A 16,591-nucleotide genomic window follows, 5' to 3' on the forward strand; every position below is an offset into this window, starting at 1 on the left:
ACCCCCAACCACTGCGCCCCCAGGGAAGTCCCTTTTTTCTTTTTTTTTTTTTTTTTTTTTTGCTTTGTTTTTTAATGCTTGCATAGGAACTGCCTGGCATTATGCTGCTAGCTGTAATATGCATATCACCAGGTGAGAGTGTCCGGTTAGATGGTGTTCCCTCCTTTGCCATAGCTGGGCCTCACATTTTTATTACTGAGTCCACACCTCCCATCTGTCCAGTATTTCAAGCAGCAGGTTTATAACTTTATACAAGTTTTCTACCCTTGCAACTACATCATCTCTAGCAACCATTTCACATCTAAACAATCATCCTTGGCCTCCTTAATAATGTGAGTCTAAAGATTTGCCAGTAGTTGTTTTTTTTTTTCCAAATACTGCTTCCAAAATAAATGATGAATTCCCCTACTCCTAGAGATTGCATCACCCTCTTCCCTCCTCAACATCACTCACTTCAGAGCCAGCCCTAGTGACTTTGTAATTATGGTTCCCAGAATATAATCCCTTAAGAGGGATTTCGTGAATTTTCATTGATGTCTCCATGATGTCAGTAGCCTTTTAATGGTTCCATGACCCATCCTCTCCCCCTCAGAGACAACACTGGACTTCTTTTTTTCTTAAGCTAGCCTTTTGTTTATCTCCTTGGATCATAAAAGAATCTTCAGCAAGAGTACTTATCCCTTTCCCTCCTTACTTACCTCTCTCACTACTGTATTTTCTTACCAATTCTTTTCTTTTTTTTTTTTTTTTGCGGTACACAGGCCTCTCACTGCTGTGGCCCCTCCTGCCTTGGAGCACAGGCTCCAGACGCGCAGGCTCAGCGTCCATGGCTCACCGGCCCAGCCACTCCGCGGCATGTGGGATCTTCCCGGACCGGGGCACGAACCCGTGTCCCCTGCATCGGCAGGCGGACTCCCAACCACTGCACCATAAGGGAAGCCCTCTTACTAATTCTTCATTTTCACATTGATCATTTCATATCTCTCCTACTCTTCAAGATTATTCTTGATTAAGAGAAAAGAGAACTGTGTCCTGTTTACTCTGATTTACCTTCCTCCTTTCCATGCTGGTGTCTCAATTCTGTTTCTCTTTGTATTAATCTATTGTTGTATAACAAATTACCCCCAAAGTTAGTAGCTTAAAACAGAAAAGATTCCTTATCTCAGTTTCTGTTACCTCACAGGCGTGGCTACGTTCAGCCTCTCTGGCTCTACATCTCTCATCAGTTGTCAGTCAAGTTGTAAGCTGGACGTTAGGGGCTCCACCATGAGGAACCCTTCTTGAAGTTCATTCAGGTGGCTGATGGCAGGCCTCAGTCCCTCATCATGTGAGCCTCTCCACAGGGATGCCTCACAACATTGCCCATGGCTTCCTTCAGGCCATGTGAGTGACCCAAGAGGGAACTAACAAGAGCACTCAAGACCGAAACCAGTCTTTTTTTTTTTTAACATCTTTATTGGAGTATAATTGCTTTACAATGCTGTGTTAGTTTCTAATGTATAACAAAGTAAATCAACTATATGTATACATATATCCCCATATCCCCTCCCTCGTGTGTCTCCTTCCCACCTTCCCTATCCCACCCCTCTAGGTGGTCACAAAGCACGGAGCTGATCTCCCCGTGCGATGCAGCTGCTTCCCACTAGCTATCTGTTTTACATTTGGTAGTGTATGTATGTCCACGCCACTCTCTCACTTCGTCCCAGCTTACCCTTCCCCCTCCCCATGTCCTCAAGTCCGTCTGCGTCTTTATTCCTGTCCTGCCCCTAGGTTCTTCAGAACCCCTTTTTTTTTTTAGATTCCATATATATGTGTTAGCATATGGTATTTGTTTTTCTCTTTCTGACTTACTTCACTCTGTATGACAGACTCTAGGTCTATCCACCCCACTACAAATAGTTCAATTTCATTTCTTTTTTTAGCTGAGTAATATTCCATTGTATATATGTGCCACTTCTTCCTTATCCATTCATCTGTCGATGGAGATTTAGGTTGGTTCCATGTCCTGGCTATTGTAAATAGAGCTGCGATGAACATTATGGTACGTGACTCTTTTTGAATTATGGTTTTCTCAGGGTATATGCCCAGTAGTGGGATTGCTGGGTCATATGGTAGTTCTATTTTTAGTTTTTTAAGGAGCTTCCATATTGTTCTCCGTAGTGGCTGTATCAGTTTACATTCCCACCAACAGTGCAAGAGGGTTCCCTTTTCTCCACACCCTCTCCAGCATTTATTGTTTGTAGATTTTTTGATGATGGCCATTCTGACCAGTGTGAGGTGATACCTCATTGTAGTTTTGATTGGCATTTCTCTAATGATTAGTGATGTTGAGCATCCTTTCATGTGTTTGTTGGCAGTCTGTATATCTTCTTTGGAGAAGTGTCTATTTAGATCTTCTGCCCATTTTTGGATTGGGTTGTTTGTTTTTTTGATATTGAGCTGCATGAGCTGTTTGTATATTTTGGAGATGAATCCTTTGTCAGTTCCTTCATTTGCAAATATTTTCTCCCATTCCGAGGGTTGTCTTTTCATCTTGTTTATGGTTTCCTTTGCTGTTCAAAAGCTTTTAAGTTTCGTTAGGTCCCATTTGTTTATTTTTGTTTTTATTTCCATTTCTCTAGGAGGTGGGTCAAAAAGGATCTTGCTGTGATTTATGTCAAAGAGTGTTCTTATGTTTTCCTCTAAGAGAGAAACGACAGTCTTTTTATAACCTAATCTGAGAACTGACATCACATCACTTCTGCCATATTCTGTTAGAAGCAGATCAGTAAATATGGTACACATTCAAGAGGAGGGGATGAATACCAGGAGATAGTGATCACTGGTGCTATCCTGTAATCTGGCTACCACAGTCTGCCCTCTGGGCCCCAGTGATTTACATCCCTCCCATACGCAGAATATATTTGCCCCTCCCAAGGCTTGCAAAAATCTTATGACGTTACAGCGTGAGCTTGGTGTCCGGAATTTCATTGTCTAGATCAGGTCCAGGTGCAGTTAAGTTTCCTCGGGTTTAGACCTTTAAGTATAACTCTTTGAGTGTATTTCTTCTCAACCTATGAAACTAAAGAGACAAGTTGTCTCACCCCTACGTACCCAACACCAAGCAGTGAGGCAAGCATTGGATAACCTCTATAGGCATTTCTATTCAAATAGGAGTAACAAAGAGTCATTGGTCCACAACATTCAGAAAGTGTTAGGAGTTTCTTGATTAAGTCTTAAGGCCCAGAGTCTTATGGTTCTTGGCGCTGCTGTTTGGGTTTTTGTTCTGTCCTCTGAGTCATCCTCCCTTTTTTTTTTAAATGAAAGGTAACATGTGTTTGCAACTAAGCAGCTCTTTCAGCTTGCTTCTTGATAATAGAATTCTGAGGGCTCCTCTCTGACCCTCTCAGCTTCTGAATCTATAACTCCTTTAAGAATTGTGTGGGGGCTTCCCTGGTGATGCAGTCGTTAAGAATCCACCTGCCAATACAGGGAACACGGGTTTGAGCCCTGGTCCATGATGATCCCACATGCCACAGAGCAGCTAAGCCCATGTGCCACAACTACTGAGCCTGCACTCTAGAGCCCGTGAGCCACAACTGCTGAGCCCGTATGCCACAACTACTGAAGCCCGCATGCCTAGAGCCCGTGCTCTGCAACAAGAGAGGCCACTGCAATGAGAAGCCCGTGCACCGCAATGAAGAGTAGCCCCTGCTCACCACAACTAGAGAAAGCCTGCATGCAGCCATGAAGACCCAACGCAGCCAAAAATAATAAATAAATTTAATTAATTAATTAATTTTTTTAAAAAAAGAATTGTGTGGGTCTCTTGTGATTCTTCTGGGGATTTACTCTATTAGACAGAAGTCACACCCACAATGTTTTCCAGATAAACCCTTCTGTACCTTGGGCTTCAGCTGAGACAATTACAAGATAAGACCCCTTAAGCTTCCTAGACTCATGTTTGAGAGAATCTGCGAGGCACACCTTTAATTTCTTTAAAGACTTTTGTTTCTTCTTTTTAATTTGGCTGCACTGCGGGGCTTGCAGGATCCTAGTTCCCCGACCAGGTATCAAACCCGGACCCTCAGCAGTGACAGCATGGAGTCCTAACCACTGGACTGCCAGGGAGTTCCCTTTAAGTATTTCTTATGTAACTGTGACTGTGTCCAAAATTTTTGAACAGTGTGTTCAGGCACTATCCACCTAGCAATCACCTTATTTTTGACACATTTCAAAGTAATTTGCAAAATCAGTACACTCCCCTCAGATGCTTCAGCATGCATATTATTTTTAAAAGCTCAATATTTACTTTAAAGTTCTTTTTTTTTCCTTGTAAGGTGAAGTTAACATACAATAAAATACACAAATGTCAAATGTACCATTCAATGAGTTTTGACAAATTCATACAACTCCGTAACACAAACCCCTACAGGATACAGAACATTACCATCACCCCAGAATCCTTTCATGCCACCTCCCTGTTAATCACCATTCCAAACTCCTTGCCCCTGAGGCAACCACTGTTCTGATGTTTTTTCCCCAAAAATTTGTTTTGCTTTTTCTAGGATTTCATGTAAATCCATCAGTCTTTAGCTGTTTTTCTTACTTGCTACCTTATATTTTATACTGCAGTTTCTTGATTTACCACTTTCTGATTATCTTCCTGAGGTAGCATAGGAGGACATAGTCCTCTCACCTATGCCCTATTCCCTCTCCAACTGCTACTTCCTCTGCCGATACAATATTACATTTTGGTTAAAACAGTTGTCACTCTTTCATTATTATGACCATGGAAATACTGTTCAGTGCTGAGAAAAAGAGAAGCTATAATCATCCCTCCTTTCTTATACAACTCTTTATTTTTATGGTATTAATAATTACCTCATTTCTTCACTTGCCTAGCTTGCTATGTTCCTACTGTTAATTGCTCCCGTATGTTCCAACATCTCTTCCACATGCCCATGGACAGTATTTTCCATATGCTCAAATAGATCAGTTATTGTTCTTTCCTACAGATCTCCACACTTTTGTTCCACTCTGAATTGGTTATTCTCTAGGCCTGCTGAACAACTGAGACTTCTCTTTACTGCCCCTTCAGTAGCCTCCCGGATTGGTCTCCCTACTTACTGAATCCTATGTCATCCTCTTTCTTGATTTAGTCCTTTATTATGCTGGAATAGAGCCTTGAGTATCTGTGGGTAGGAAGTAAATTTTTTGAGATCTTAAATATCTGAGAATGTTTACTGAAATCTGAAAATTTTCCTCTTAACTTGACTGATAATTTTGCTGGGTATAACAATCTAATTTGAAAAATAATCTAATTTGCAAATAAATTTTCCCCATAATTTTGAAGGCTTTGTTCTACTGAGTTCAAGCATCAATTACTGCTGTTGCACAGTCTGCCACCATTCTTTTCTTTGACCTTTTGTATTTTGTATGTTACTGTTTTTCTTTTCATAAGTTTTTAGAATCTTTTGTTTGTCCAGGATGTTCTGCAATTTCACAGTGATTTTCCTTAGCATGGTTATTTTTCTTATCCATTGTACTGTATACTTAATGGGCTTTCAATTTGGAGTTTCATGTTCTAGAAATTTTCCTTCAGTTCTGGAAAGTTTTTCATACATTATTTTTTTATTACTTCTTTCCCACTGTTTTATATGACTCTTACTTTCTATAATACCTTTTATTGGCATGTTGATTCTCTTGGGCTGATTCTCTAATTTTCTTACCATTTTTTTCTTATCATTTTTTCATCTTTCTGGGAGATTTTTTCTACTTTATCTTCAAGCCTTCCTCCTACATTTTTATTCCAACTTTCTTTAATTTTTATTTTAATTATTTTAATTTTTTGCTGCATTGGGTCTTCATTGGTGTGCACAAGCTTTCTCTAGTTGTGGCAAGTGGGGGCTACTCTTCGTTGCAGTGCACAGGCTTCTCATTGCAGTGCCTTCTCTTGTTGTGGAGCACAGGCTTTAGGCGCGCGGGCTTCAGTAGTTGCAGCACATGGGCTCAGTAGTTGCAGCACACGGGCCCTAGAGCGCACTGGCTTCAGTAGTTGCAGTGTGCAGGCTCAGTAGTTGTGGCTCGTGGGCTTAGTTGCTCTGCAGCATGTGGGATCTTCCCCGACCAGGGATCGAACCCATGTCCTCTGCATTGGCAGGCAGATTCTTAACCACTGTGCCGCCAAGGAAGTCCCCCAACTTTCTTATTTGTTTTAAGGTTTAAATGTTTTTTTTTTTTCCTTTTTTAAAGCATCCTCGTTTTATAGCATCTTGTTTCATGGCTGAAAATTCTTCCCTCTTCTCTCTGAGAATATTAATTGTAATTGCTTTGAAGTACAGTCTCTGTTTCTTCAGTGTTCTTTTTTCTTTTTTTTGTTTATTTGCTATGATGTTGGAGACTTTCCTTAGATGTCTGATGAACCTTAGCTGTCTATTCATATTAAAGAGAAACACACTAAAAAGTTAATGGAAAACTTTTGTGCATAAATGGGGCTTGTTAATTAGTGGACCTCTTGGTAGGGTGATATGATAACAAAGCTGGACATTTACTATGGAACCCCCAAATGTCACTCTCTTGTGGCATTTCTCTTAGGCCATTTTATTTTTCCAGAGAAGAATTCAGTAGTGTTCTGCCTACACTATATAAGCCTCTCTTGAAATATCCTGAAACAGGGACAGGAAAAGGAAATGAGCCTCAACCTCTACCCTGCCTCCCTTGTGCTAGACTTCTTGGTCTTCTTATCTCTCCAGAGCATAAATCTCCAGTCTTCTGTTAGGAAGAACAAGATGAGAGGAAGCGGTAATGGGATAGTTGCTTGGCTGCCTGAGCAGAAGATATAGCCAGGTGGGTGTAGGAGGGAGGCTAATCATTTTAAACATGAAGTTTCAACCAGTCTCTTTCTTTCAAACCCTTTCCCCTCTGTAGTACCTTGTACCACCCACTGCTGAACCTTTTCAGAGTCCAACAGGTGAAACAGACACACTTATTGTTAGCATCTGTCTCTCTAGAAACCCAGGTGCTAGATGTCTCTCTCCCTATGCTAAATAGCTTACATCCAGTTTCAACCCTTTCCATTTTCCAAAATGTTGTTGAAATCTCTCCACTACTGTTGTCCTTTCTCCTGGTTTCTTCGTCCTTATAGACTTACATCATTTTCAGTTTCCTTTATTTTCAATTTTTAAAAAATATTTATTTATTTATTTGGTTGTGCCAGGTCTCAGTTGCAGCAGGTGGGCTCCTTAGTTGCAGCTCGCGGGCTCCTTAGTAGAGACATGTGAACTGTTAGTTGCCGCATGCGTGTGAGATCTAGTTCCCCAACCAGGGATAGAACCTGGGCCCCCTGCATTGGGAGCATGGAGTCTTAACCACTGCGCCACCAGGGAAGTCCCTCCTTTATTTTCATTTTAGTAGCGTTTTGAAAATGATTTGCCATGGTTAAAACCAGAAGACTCATTCTTAAAGGATATAATTTTTGACACTTTAAGGAATTGAAAACATGCCCCAGTTAATTGCTTCACTGAAAGCTTAATAAGTTTTTTTTGGTATATTTTTGGGCAAGTGTGATTCTTCTAAATCTTTAACTTCATACTCAGGGTACATATTTAAAAATCACTGCATAAAGAAATGACATTACTTATTAACTGCCAAAGTCAGATACTGTTGGAATCAGTTTCTAGAAATGGTTAGTTGGCCTACCCTGAGTCTTCCTCATCTTACCTAGTCTCTCTGAGGGTAGACATCAGCATCTGTAAGGCTGCTGGCAACGTTTAGGAATTTTCAATACTATGGGCTTTGTATTTCTTCATAAAGTAGTCTCACTTCTATGGAAATTGACCCCATAAACTAGCTTCTTCATTAGCACCCTACTGCAACCAGCTAAAGTGACTGCTCCCAGAAAACAAATATACTGCATTTCCTTTAAGATGATGTAAGAATTTGAACCTAACATGTAAACCTGTTACAGTATCTTGACAAAAGCAGTTGTCAAGCATGTTTCTTTTTTCCTTTGCGTGATTCAGAATTGTGTTTTTATTTTTTCTTCCAGAATTGGAGAGTCCATATACTTATAACTGAGCTCATTTCCACATTTAATTTGTGTCATGTTTAACTGGCTTTGTAAACCTGGCATAAATACAAACCCCGCACATTGAACATACTCTTAGAGAGCACCCCCATTTGCTAAATAAGAAAATGAAACAGGTCTACATCTGCTTCCCCCCAAAACCTTCATAATGGGGACAAGATACTGAAGTATGCCTTGAGGGATCTAGGGAGATACTAATTGTATCCAGGCCTTTGCCATAGCAGCATGAGATGATGTTGGCTTGATCTGTAATTGGACTCTTATGACTGTCTGGCAGCTTCTGTGACATATTAGTGGCCTTGGCCCAGTTTCTAATTGGCATCAAATTAGCGTGTATCTGCATCCACAAGACAGCTTAACTTTCTAAATAAGAGAGGCCCTAATATCTATTTTCTTTAGCTATGATGCAATTGTACTTTGCAGGTTTTTTCTTTTAACTGAGAAGCAGCTGAAATTTCAAGATTCCCATATTACTTTAATCCTGAGCCTTTTGAATCTACTTCTCTATAACTGAAACAGAGTCTAGAAACTGCTGGTCCTGGCCCCATGTCTTGAAGAAATTACATAGCATTATATCTCTCTGGATTCAGGCCATAGGCATTCTTAATCTGCAGGCTATCTGGAAACTTTAATAGAAAGCTTCATCTGTAATCATTTTAAACAGAGCCAGTAGAGACAAGATTGCTTTAGTTAGTAGTTTACCAGCTTAAACTGAGTACTCTCTAGTTGGAATGGAAACTTAATCAAGAAAAAACTCAGAATAAGTTTTCACTTATATTTTATGTCTTACTTGGCAACTTGTTTGAAAATGTTGCATAAAAGATCTAATACAGGAAACATTTTATATAACGGCCTATGATTAATAAATATGGAATCTGAAGCATTCTATTTTATAAATCAAGGTCTTAGTCCAAATTTCCTATTTTTCTACACTAAAACAAAACAAAACAAAAAACAAATCCTTAGGGTAAAAATAGCACTAAACTATATAGGGTACTCCAGGGGTCAAGGCAACAGGCAAAATCAATTACTCAGGATGCCATGGTGTTGAGGCTTTTGTCAGACCATAAGCAGAAACATTCATTTTGTAGTCACTATAGATAAGACATTTGGTGCAGCTGGTTTCATAAAAATATAAGTAAATATATCCTACTTCAGATTTTCTGTGCCTATTGAGAAGAGGAAAGGAATTAATAACAAAATGATAAGTCAGTGACTTGGAAATACAGACTCACACATTGCTAGTTCCTGGAAACACCAGTCATTCTAGTCAAAGACTTCTTTACTACATCTTAATTTTAATCACATCTCTTTCTGCCTGTATTTTCCAAACCTAGCCACTGTCTTCCATCTTTAATGCCCTGTACCACCACCTCAAACACATATATACACTTACTCACACATTTTGACCTTTGTTCAAAGATTTTCCAGTCTTAAGTCATCTGCACTTTCTCACTGTTACAAATTCTCTCAACTTGGCCCCTGCATAATAGCCTTCAGTGGATTTTCCAACATTTCTTTGTCCAAGATACTCTGCAGAATACATGCATGACAGTAGATATTGATACTTTGGGATTCATACCATTAGTTGACACCTCATCATGCTAAGATGAAAGTTTTCTCATTTACATTTCTTTATAGCCTAAAGAATGTTTCTTGATACAACCAAAGGAAACAAATGAAGATGCCACCAAGACCAGGAAGAGGAAAAAGGTAATATTAATAATTTTTTACAATGGTACAGCCCCACATGGTTCCTATCACATTGTTATATAATGTACTTTGATGAGGCAATTATTGTAATCCCCACTTTAGATATGCAAAAATTGTAAAGTTCATTGAGGTTTGGTGACTTTCCTAAGGTCACTAGTAATAAGTGTTTCTGTTGGAGCTAAAAATAAATTCTTCTAATTCCTATTTCAGTCTTGTGGATACCAAACATCTTTGTTACCCACCCTGTGTTTTCACTGTGGTTAGAAGTCAGACAGGGGTTTCTAATTCTAAAAGGGGCCCAGAGCTCTCCTGCCCTCTGGCCCCTCTGGCTCTGTCCAAGAAAAGAAATTTACCAACCTTCTTTTCTTACCCATTTCATTTTTTAAAAGCCTTATGTCTTAAAGTATTAATAAAAAGAAAATAATAAGCAGATGAAAGTAGTGTAAGTATAAGGCATTTCTGACTCTAATTTCAAAAGATAATTTAAAGCAAAAGGCTCCCCTTGCGTTTTAAGACTTGCCTGTGAACATACGGAAAATTCTGTTGCTCCTATACAAACTTTCTTATGGCTCAGCCTTGAAGAAAGTGTGGTTAGCTTTTTTTTTAAATAAATTTATTTAATTAATTTATTTATTTCTGGCTGCATTGGGTGTTCGTTGCTGTGCGTGGGCTTTCAAGCACGGGCTGTAGGCACCCAGGCTTACGGTATTCGTGGCACGTGGGCTCTAGAGCACAGGCTCAGTAGTTGTGGCACACGGGCTTAGTTGCTCCGTGGCATGTGGGATCTTCGTGGACCAGGGTTCGAACCTGTGTCCCCTGCATTGGCAGGTGGAGTCTTAACCACTGCACCACCAGGGAAGCCCGAAAGTGTGGTTAGCTTTGACCTTCCACCACAGTTGTCAAAACAGCAATGTAATTCTCTCCCTGCCAAGAAGGGTCTACTGCTGTAGTCAGCAGAGGAAATGCGATTGGGATTAGAGGAAACAAGATGGACTCAAACCAATTACTTAACAGCAAGCTTTTAGAAAACAGAGTGTGTGTGCATATGTTTTCCTTGCCTGCACATGGCCAAATAGGAGGATGGGAAATGCCAAATTGGCTGAGTTTTGGCAAGTCCTTAAAGAAACGACTTATAACTTCTCTTTGATAGTTTGACACTAATGGCCTTCAGGAGTGTTAAGTTCTTGGGGTTCAAGGTCAGAACTCCAGCTAGCTAGTTTAGCCTTGGCTGAGGTCATGCTAAAATGTGCCCATGGATGACGTGTTCTTTTAAAGTTAATTCATTTGACAGAACTTTGACCGTTCTTGGCAGTGGTATGAAAAGGAAGATAGTATGGAAGGAGGGGGGAAAAGCTGGGGTAGAAGGCAAGGAAGGGCTCTTTCTGGATTTTTGGTGAAATACTAGGAAGAAATAAGAAGGGAAGTTTATGATGAAAGTTAAATGAACAATTGTGCATTCCTAGTACGTTGCAGACATTCAGTAAATGCTACACAAATAAGTCCAAATCAAAATAGATGTTGTAAAGTATCCTATTCTGCTTTCCATAGGGCCAATTCAAGATGTCTCTCCCAAGACTTGAGAATTGAGGGTCTCAAGTGCCCCTATTTAGTGTCTTCCTTTGCTGAGATTAGTCCTGCAACTCTTACTTTAATCCCAGAAATCCAAACTGAGACTCAGTGCCTTAAGAACCAGGTTACACAAGAAATTCTCAAAATTCTACTCTCTCAGGAATACACATTTTCTGAGGCTTAAAAGGAGGTTTCCACAAGCAACAAGATTTATTGACTTTTAACAGAAAATAGTAGCCTATTATAGACTCCTGCAAAATTTTTAGTTCTCCTAGCAGAGACCAAGAGTTACAAGGAGTCTTTTAGATCATCCATTCATTTTTCAAAGCAGTAGTTATGTCCAAGAAGTATCTTTTAAGTTTTCTCAAGTGTGTTTATTAGAACTCCCATTCACACTTGGCTATCACAGAACCTACTTACAGTTTAAATGCCAGAGGAATCAACCTATCCTAAGCCAAATGCCATCCTAAAATCTGTCTTCCCATTTTTACTTCTTTCTCATCAGAAGAAAATTACTGATGTTCTTGCAAAATCAGAGCCAAAACCAGGGACACCTGAAGACCTACAGAAGCTGATGAAAGACTATTATAGCAGCAACCGCTCAGTGATTGAATTAGAAGAACTAACCCTACCAGGTACAGCCAGGCTTCCTTGTAGTTATTCCTTCTAATTAATATATTTCCACGTGCTAGTACTCCTTTCCTCAACCTAATAGTTTTAACTGTTGGATGATTTCTTCATTCAGATGCTAACTGGTATTCGTTCAGTCTAATAGAAGGATTTGTAATTTTTATTCAAAAGGTATTGGGTGTACATTTTTTTGGACAGATTCTTCAATGAATAAGAATTTTAATGATAGAAGTTAAATTAAAAAAAGATAAAGCACACATTCAAAAGTATAGATAATTAATTTACTCATCCTTTATAGATAAAAACTTTAGCTTTAATAGCATCTTAGTTTTGTAGTTGCCCTTATCATGGATATCTAGTCATGGTTTTGCTTTTAGGGTAGTATTTTGGGTCCCAGTCAAGACTTTTTTCAAGTAAACCATCTAAAGATAAGGACAAAATTCTGCATTTTTAGCAAGGCTGACACCTCACCCTGTGTGATTTTTTTTTTTTTTTTTTTTTTTAGACTCATGGGCCCAGTCGCTCCGCGGCATGTGAGATCTTCCTGGACCGGGGCACGAACCCGTGTCCCCTGCATTGGCAGGCAGACCCTCAACCACTGTGCCACCAGGGAAGCCCTGTGTGATTCTTAAGCCTATTATCATTTGAGATCTACTGCCTTAGATATTTATAATTAAGTTAAAAGATATTGCAAAATTATTTTAAAAACCAGTTTTAATTAATTTCAAAATAATGGTATAACCTGTAACTCTTTTGCACAGAGATTGAAGAAAAGATGTCATAAAATCAAACCGCAGAGGGTTTGTGCACCACTGCTTCAGATGAGCTCTCTATATATAGACTACTAGAGATATCTAACATTGCTTTTGGAAAAAGTCAAGGGTAGCTTGATTTCCTTTTTCCATTACAACTTTATGCTTTCTAGAGGCTTGAGAAGCTGAAAAACATCCCATACCCTGAATTTTTATAACTCTTTCATAAAATGATGTGTGTGTGTGTGTGTGTGTGTTTTAAATGCACGTTGGGTTGGAGACATCAGTACCCCTGTCTGTTCCTTTTCCAAAAGGAATACTCTTTAGGGAATTGAAGGAACTCATTTCTACATGAGCGAGTTCTGGAGTTTTCTACTTACTGAGATCAGAAAGCCCAACAGCAGTTAGAAACCACTCTTCTCAGCACAGCAGCTCCTCAGGAGGAGAGCTAGGTCCTGGCTCTTCTATCCTCAGGAACCAGGTATTATAACAAAGCCTCTTCAATGTTTAACTGAAGTTTGATTTTACTCTGACTCAGTGGTCAATTTTCCCTTCTAGTTCTTTGTTAGAGTTTGCCTTCACCTGAATAAGGACTTGTAAGATAATGGGACCACTGCTACTCTGTAACCTCATGGAACATTGTAATTTGCTAGAATTGTAGAGAGTCAAAAGTCAGAAGAAAAAGCCTTTAAGGAGTCATTTGAGTTCCATTCTGAGTTTACATTATATTATATCATCATTAGAGTGCAGTAATATAGTTAGGCAAGAATGTGTGGTCATGGTTGGCTGAGGGGAAAATGTTTAAAATATGTTAAAAATACTGCTATAGCCAAAAGGAACAGGTTTTCATTTTCAGTTAAGAAATTAGGCCATTCTGAGCCACAGTGGACAAAGGCATCATAGGAAGGTTTTAGAGAAAACACCCATCACTACACTGTCAGGACCAAGGACACAGAGGAGGTCTCTGTTATTTGAGAGGAGGGGCACGCCATGGGCTATCTGGAACAGTCTCAGGAAGGGGCATAAATACAAGATGGATATAAGTAATAAAATATTGTTCCTATTTAGTTTGCTGAGTGTCTAACTTGGTTGTGGTTTGAAGTTGTTTGTGTCTGTAGGGCAGCAACATGTCTTTTCAATTAATACTGTGCATGTACATTGTTAATGTCATACACATGGGAAATTAATTAGTTTTGAGGCAGGAATCACTTAGAGCTAACTCAGCTGTCCTCCTGAGAGCTGCAGTGTGGTTTAGATCAGTGCTAAATGCCTGTAAGCTAGCCGCAACTGAATCACCCAGGAACTTAAAAAGCAAATTCCCAGGCCCAGCCCCAAGGAATTCTGACTCATTGAGCAAGGGGGAGTCCATTCCAGGAATCTGTATTTTTTGTAAAGTTCTCCAGGTGAGTCTGGTCGTATCCAGGCTTGGGAGATTACAGTTTTAAAGACCATCAAAGGCTCAACAACAGTATAGGGGGCAACATCTTTGAAGTTGGTTACTCACATATTGTGAGTTATATATGCTGGGGCACAGCATAAGTTTCATTTAATTTAGTGATAGTTTACTCCCTAACACACTGCTATGTTTATAGACAGACTTCTTCTGCTATAATGAATTAGGATGCTATAAAATTATGTTGCTTTTTTATACATCTTAGGTACAGAGTTAATAATACTACATAATTGCTAGACCATGATCATTGTTGGTTGAGCAAGGCTGCTATGTTTTATTGTAGCCCGTTCCATTCTTTCATTGTGTTGTTGTGCTGTGTTATGTTAATGTTGTATTTTGATGCATTATTCCCGCTTTTCCCCATCCACACTCCAAATTCCTTTCTCCATAGGCATAATGTTACTATACCTTTTTAAATATGCATATGTTCTTGTAAAATATATCATATCGTTGTGTGTGGATACATTTTACAATTTATTTAAATGATGTTGTGCTGAACCTCTCATTCTGTTTCTTTCCCCACTTAGCACTTTTTCAAGATACTTGTATAGCTTTAAGTACATCTACTTCATTGCTTCTAAAACGCTACATAGTATTCCAATGATTTCATCGACCACATGTTGCTCATCTGTTTTCTCCGATATGGACCTTTAGGTTGCTTCTAGTTCCCCAATATTACAAATAATGCTAGTATGAATATACTTGAGTATGTCTCTTTACAGACTACACAAGAATTTCTTTCCATTATTTACTCAGGAATGTAATCCTGGGGTCATAGGGTATAAACACCTTAATTTTACTACCATCCAGGATAGCGATACCACTTTACACCTCTACCTGCAGTTCACAAAGAGCTTCCATCATCCTACATTCTCAGCAACACTTGGTATATACATCTTTCTAACAGTTGCCATTCTAAAGTGTGTGCAAAGTGTTATCTCATTTTGTATTAATTTGCATTTCTATGATGACGAGTTTGAGCATCTCCACATAGATTTGTTAGCTGTTTCAGCTTTGCCTTTGTATATTGCCTATTCCATGGATTTGAAAATAAAGATGCTTCATTAGTCCATTGAATGATACAAGCTTCTGTTTCACTACTCTAAGAAATGATGGACAGTTTAAAGTTTACTTATTGTTGCTGCTGCTGTTGTTTTAAATGCTAGACAACTTTAAAATATATGAGTCCCCAATTCATTAATGTTGTACAACCTATTCAAGAATACACCATTCACATGTAATCTATTTTGAGTATGTGTTTGCGAAATCCTCTACAAAGCATGTTTCTCGTATTTCTAGACTCCTGCTTCCTCAAGGCCAATGATTTGACTCACAGTCTTTCATCATATCTAAAAGAAAGTAAGTAAACTCATTTTTTAAAAAATTATTCATCAAGCTTTATTATTTCCATTAAAATATTAGATGTATCTCTTTAAGATAAAAACTTTTAAAACTTCATTTAAAATCAAGTTTCCGTCTTAAATGGATTTTAAATGAAGGTTTTTTAGGTCCATCTTGATATTAATTTTTATTTATTTAAATTTATTCTTGTTTCTCTCTGGTATTGGGGATTTGGGTTTTGGTCTTGTTTTTGTTTTACAACACATTAGAAGTATTGCTCCTGGAATCCAGAGAATTCTCAGTGTTCTAGTTGCAGGTACCCCATCAATTTGCTATTTGACTTGGCACAAGTCACTGAGGACTCCTCCAGGACTCTATTTTGTTATCTGAAAGACAAGGAAGTTGGACTATGTGATCTTGAACCCATCTCTGAGGTTCTGAAATTCTGTTCCCAAGTTCAGAATTCAGACCATGGCTATTGCACAGACAATCTAATTTGATCTTTTCGATTGAATGTAGGCAGTAATAACTAGATTATTCATGCTAGGTAGTCATTTATTGTGACCAACAATGAAATAGTTTAGACATGGTGATTTAACGTTCCTTTTTCAAATTCTGACCAATTCTGATGACACTCAGCTTGAGTTCATAAACCTCTCTTAGCCTCAAATTCAGCAAATGTAAATGTAGGTAATAATGGAATCAATCTCAACGGATTATGAGAACTAAAAAAGTTATGTAAAGTGCATAGCACAGTGTCAGTGTTTAATAAATGTTTGCTATTTTAATATCATTTCCATTTTGTATCTTATGCTGAGTGTCCCTTTAAAATGAAGCATTATTTATTTATTTATTTTTGGCTGCGTTGGGTCTTTGTTGCTGCACTCACGCTTTCTCTAGCTGCCGTGAGCGGGGGCTACTCTTCCTTGCGGTGCGCGGGCTTCTCATTGTGATGGCTTCTCTTTGTTGCAGAGCACGGGCTCTGGGCGCATGGGCTTCAATAGTTGTGGCACGTGAGCCCAGTAGTTGTGGCTCGCGGGCTCTAGAGAGCAGGCTCTGTAGTTG

General features: G+C 39.0%; 1 protein-coding gene across 2 annotated transcripts in view; it reads left to right on the forward strand.

The window, feature by feature from the left end:
* Positions 1-16,591, forward strand: part of CMSS1 (cms1 ribosomal small subunit homolog) — a 384,701-nt gene that overhangs the window by 354,164 nt on the left and 13,946 nt on the right. For both annotated transcript variants that reach the window (XM_024759251.1, XM_024759252.1), the window contains exons 3-5: positions 9,710-9,781; positions 11,856-11,985; positions 15,485-15,544. In XM_024759251.1, the coding sequence (XP_024615019.1) occupies positions 9,710-9,781; positions 11,856-11,985; positions 15,485-15,544 (262 nt within the window). The remainder of the gene's footprint in view (positions 1-9,709; positions 9,782-11,855; positions 11,986-15,484; positions 15,545-16,591) is intronic.

The sequence above is a fragment of the Neophocaena asiaeorientalis genome, unplaced genomic scaffold (genome assembly GCF_003031525.2).
Source record: "Neophocaena asiaeorientalis asiaeorientalis breed wild unplaced genomic scaffold, Neophocaena_asiaeorientalis_V1.1 scaffold197, whole genome shotgun sequence".
NCBI lineage: Eukaryota > Metazoa > Chordata > Mammalia > Artiodactyla > Phocoenidae > Neophocaena > Neophocaena asiaeorientalis.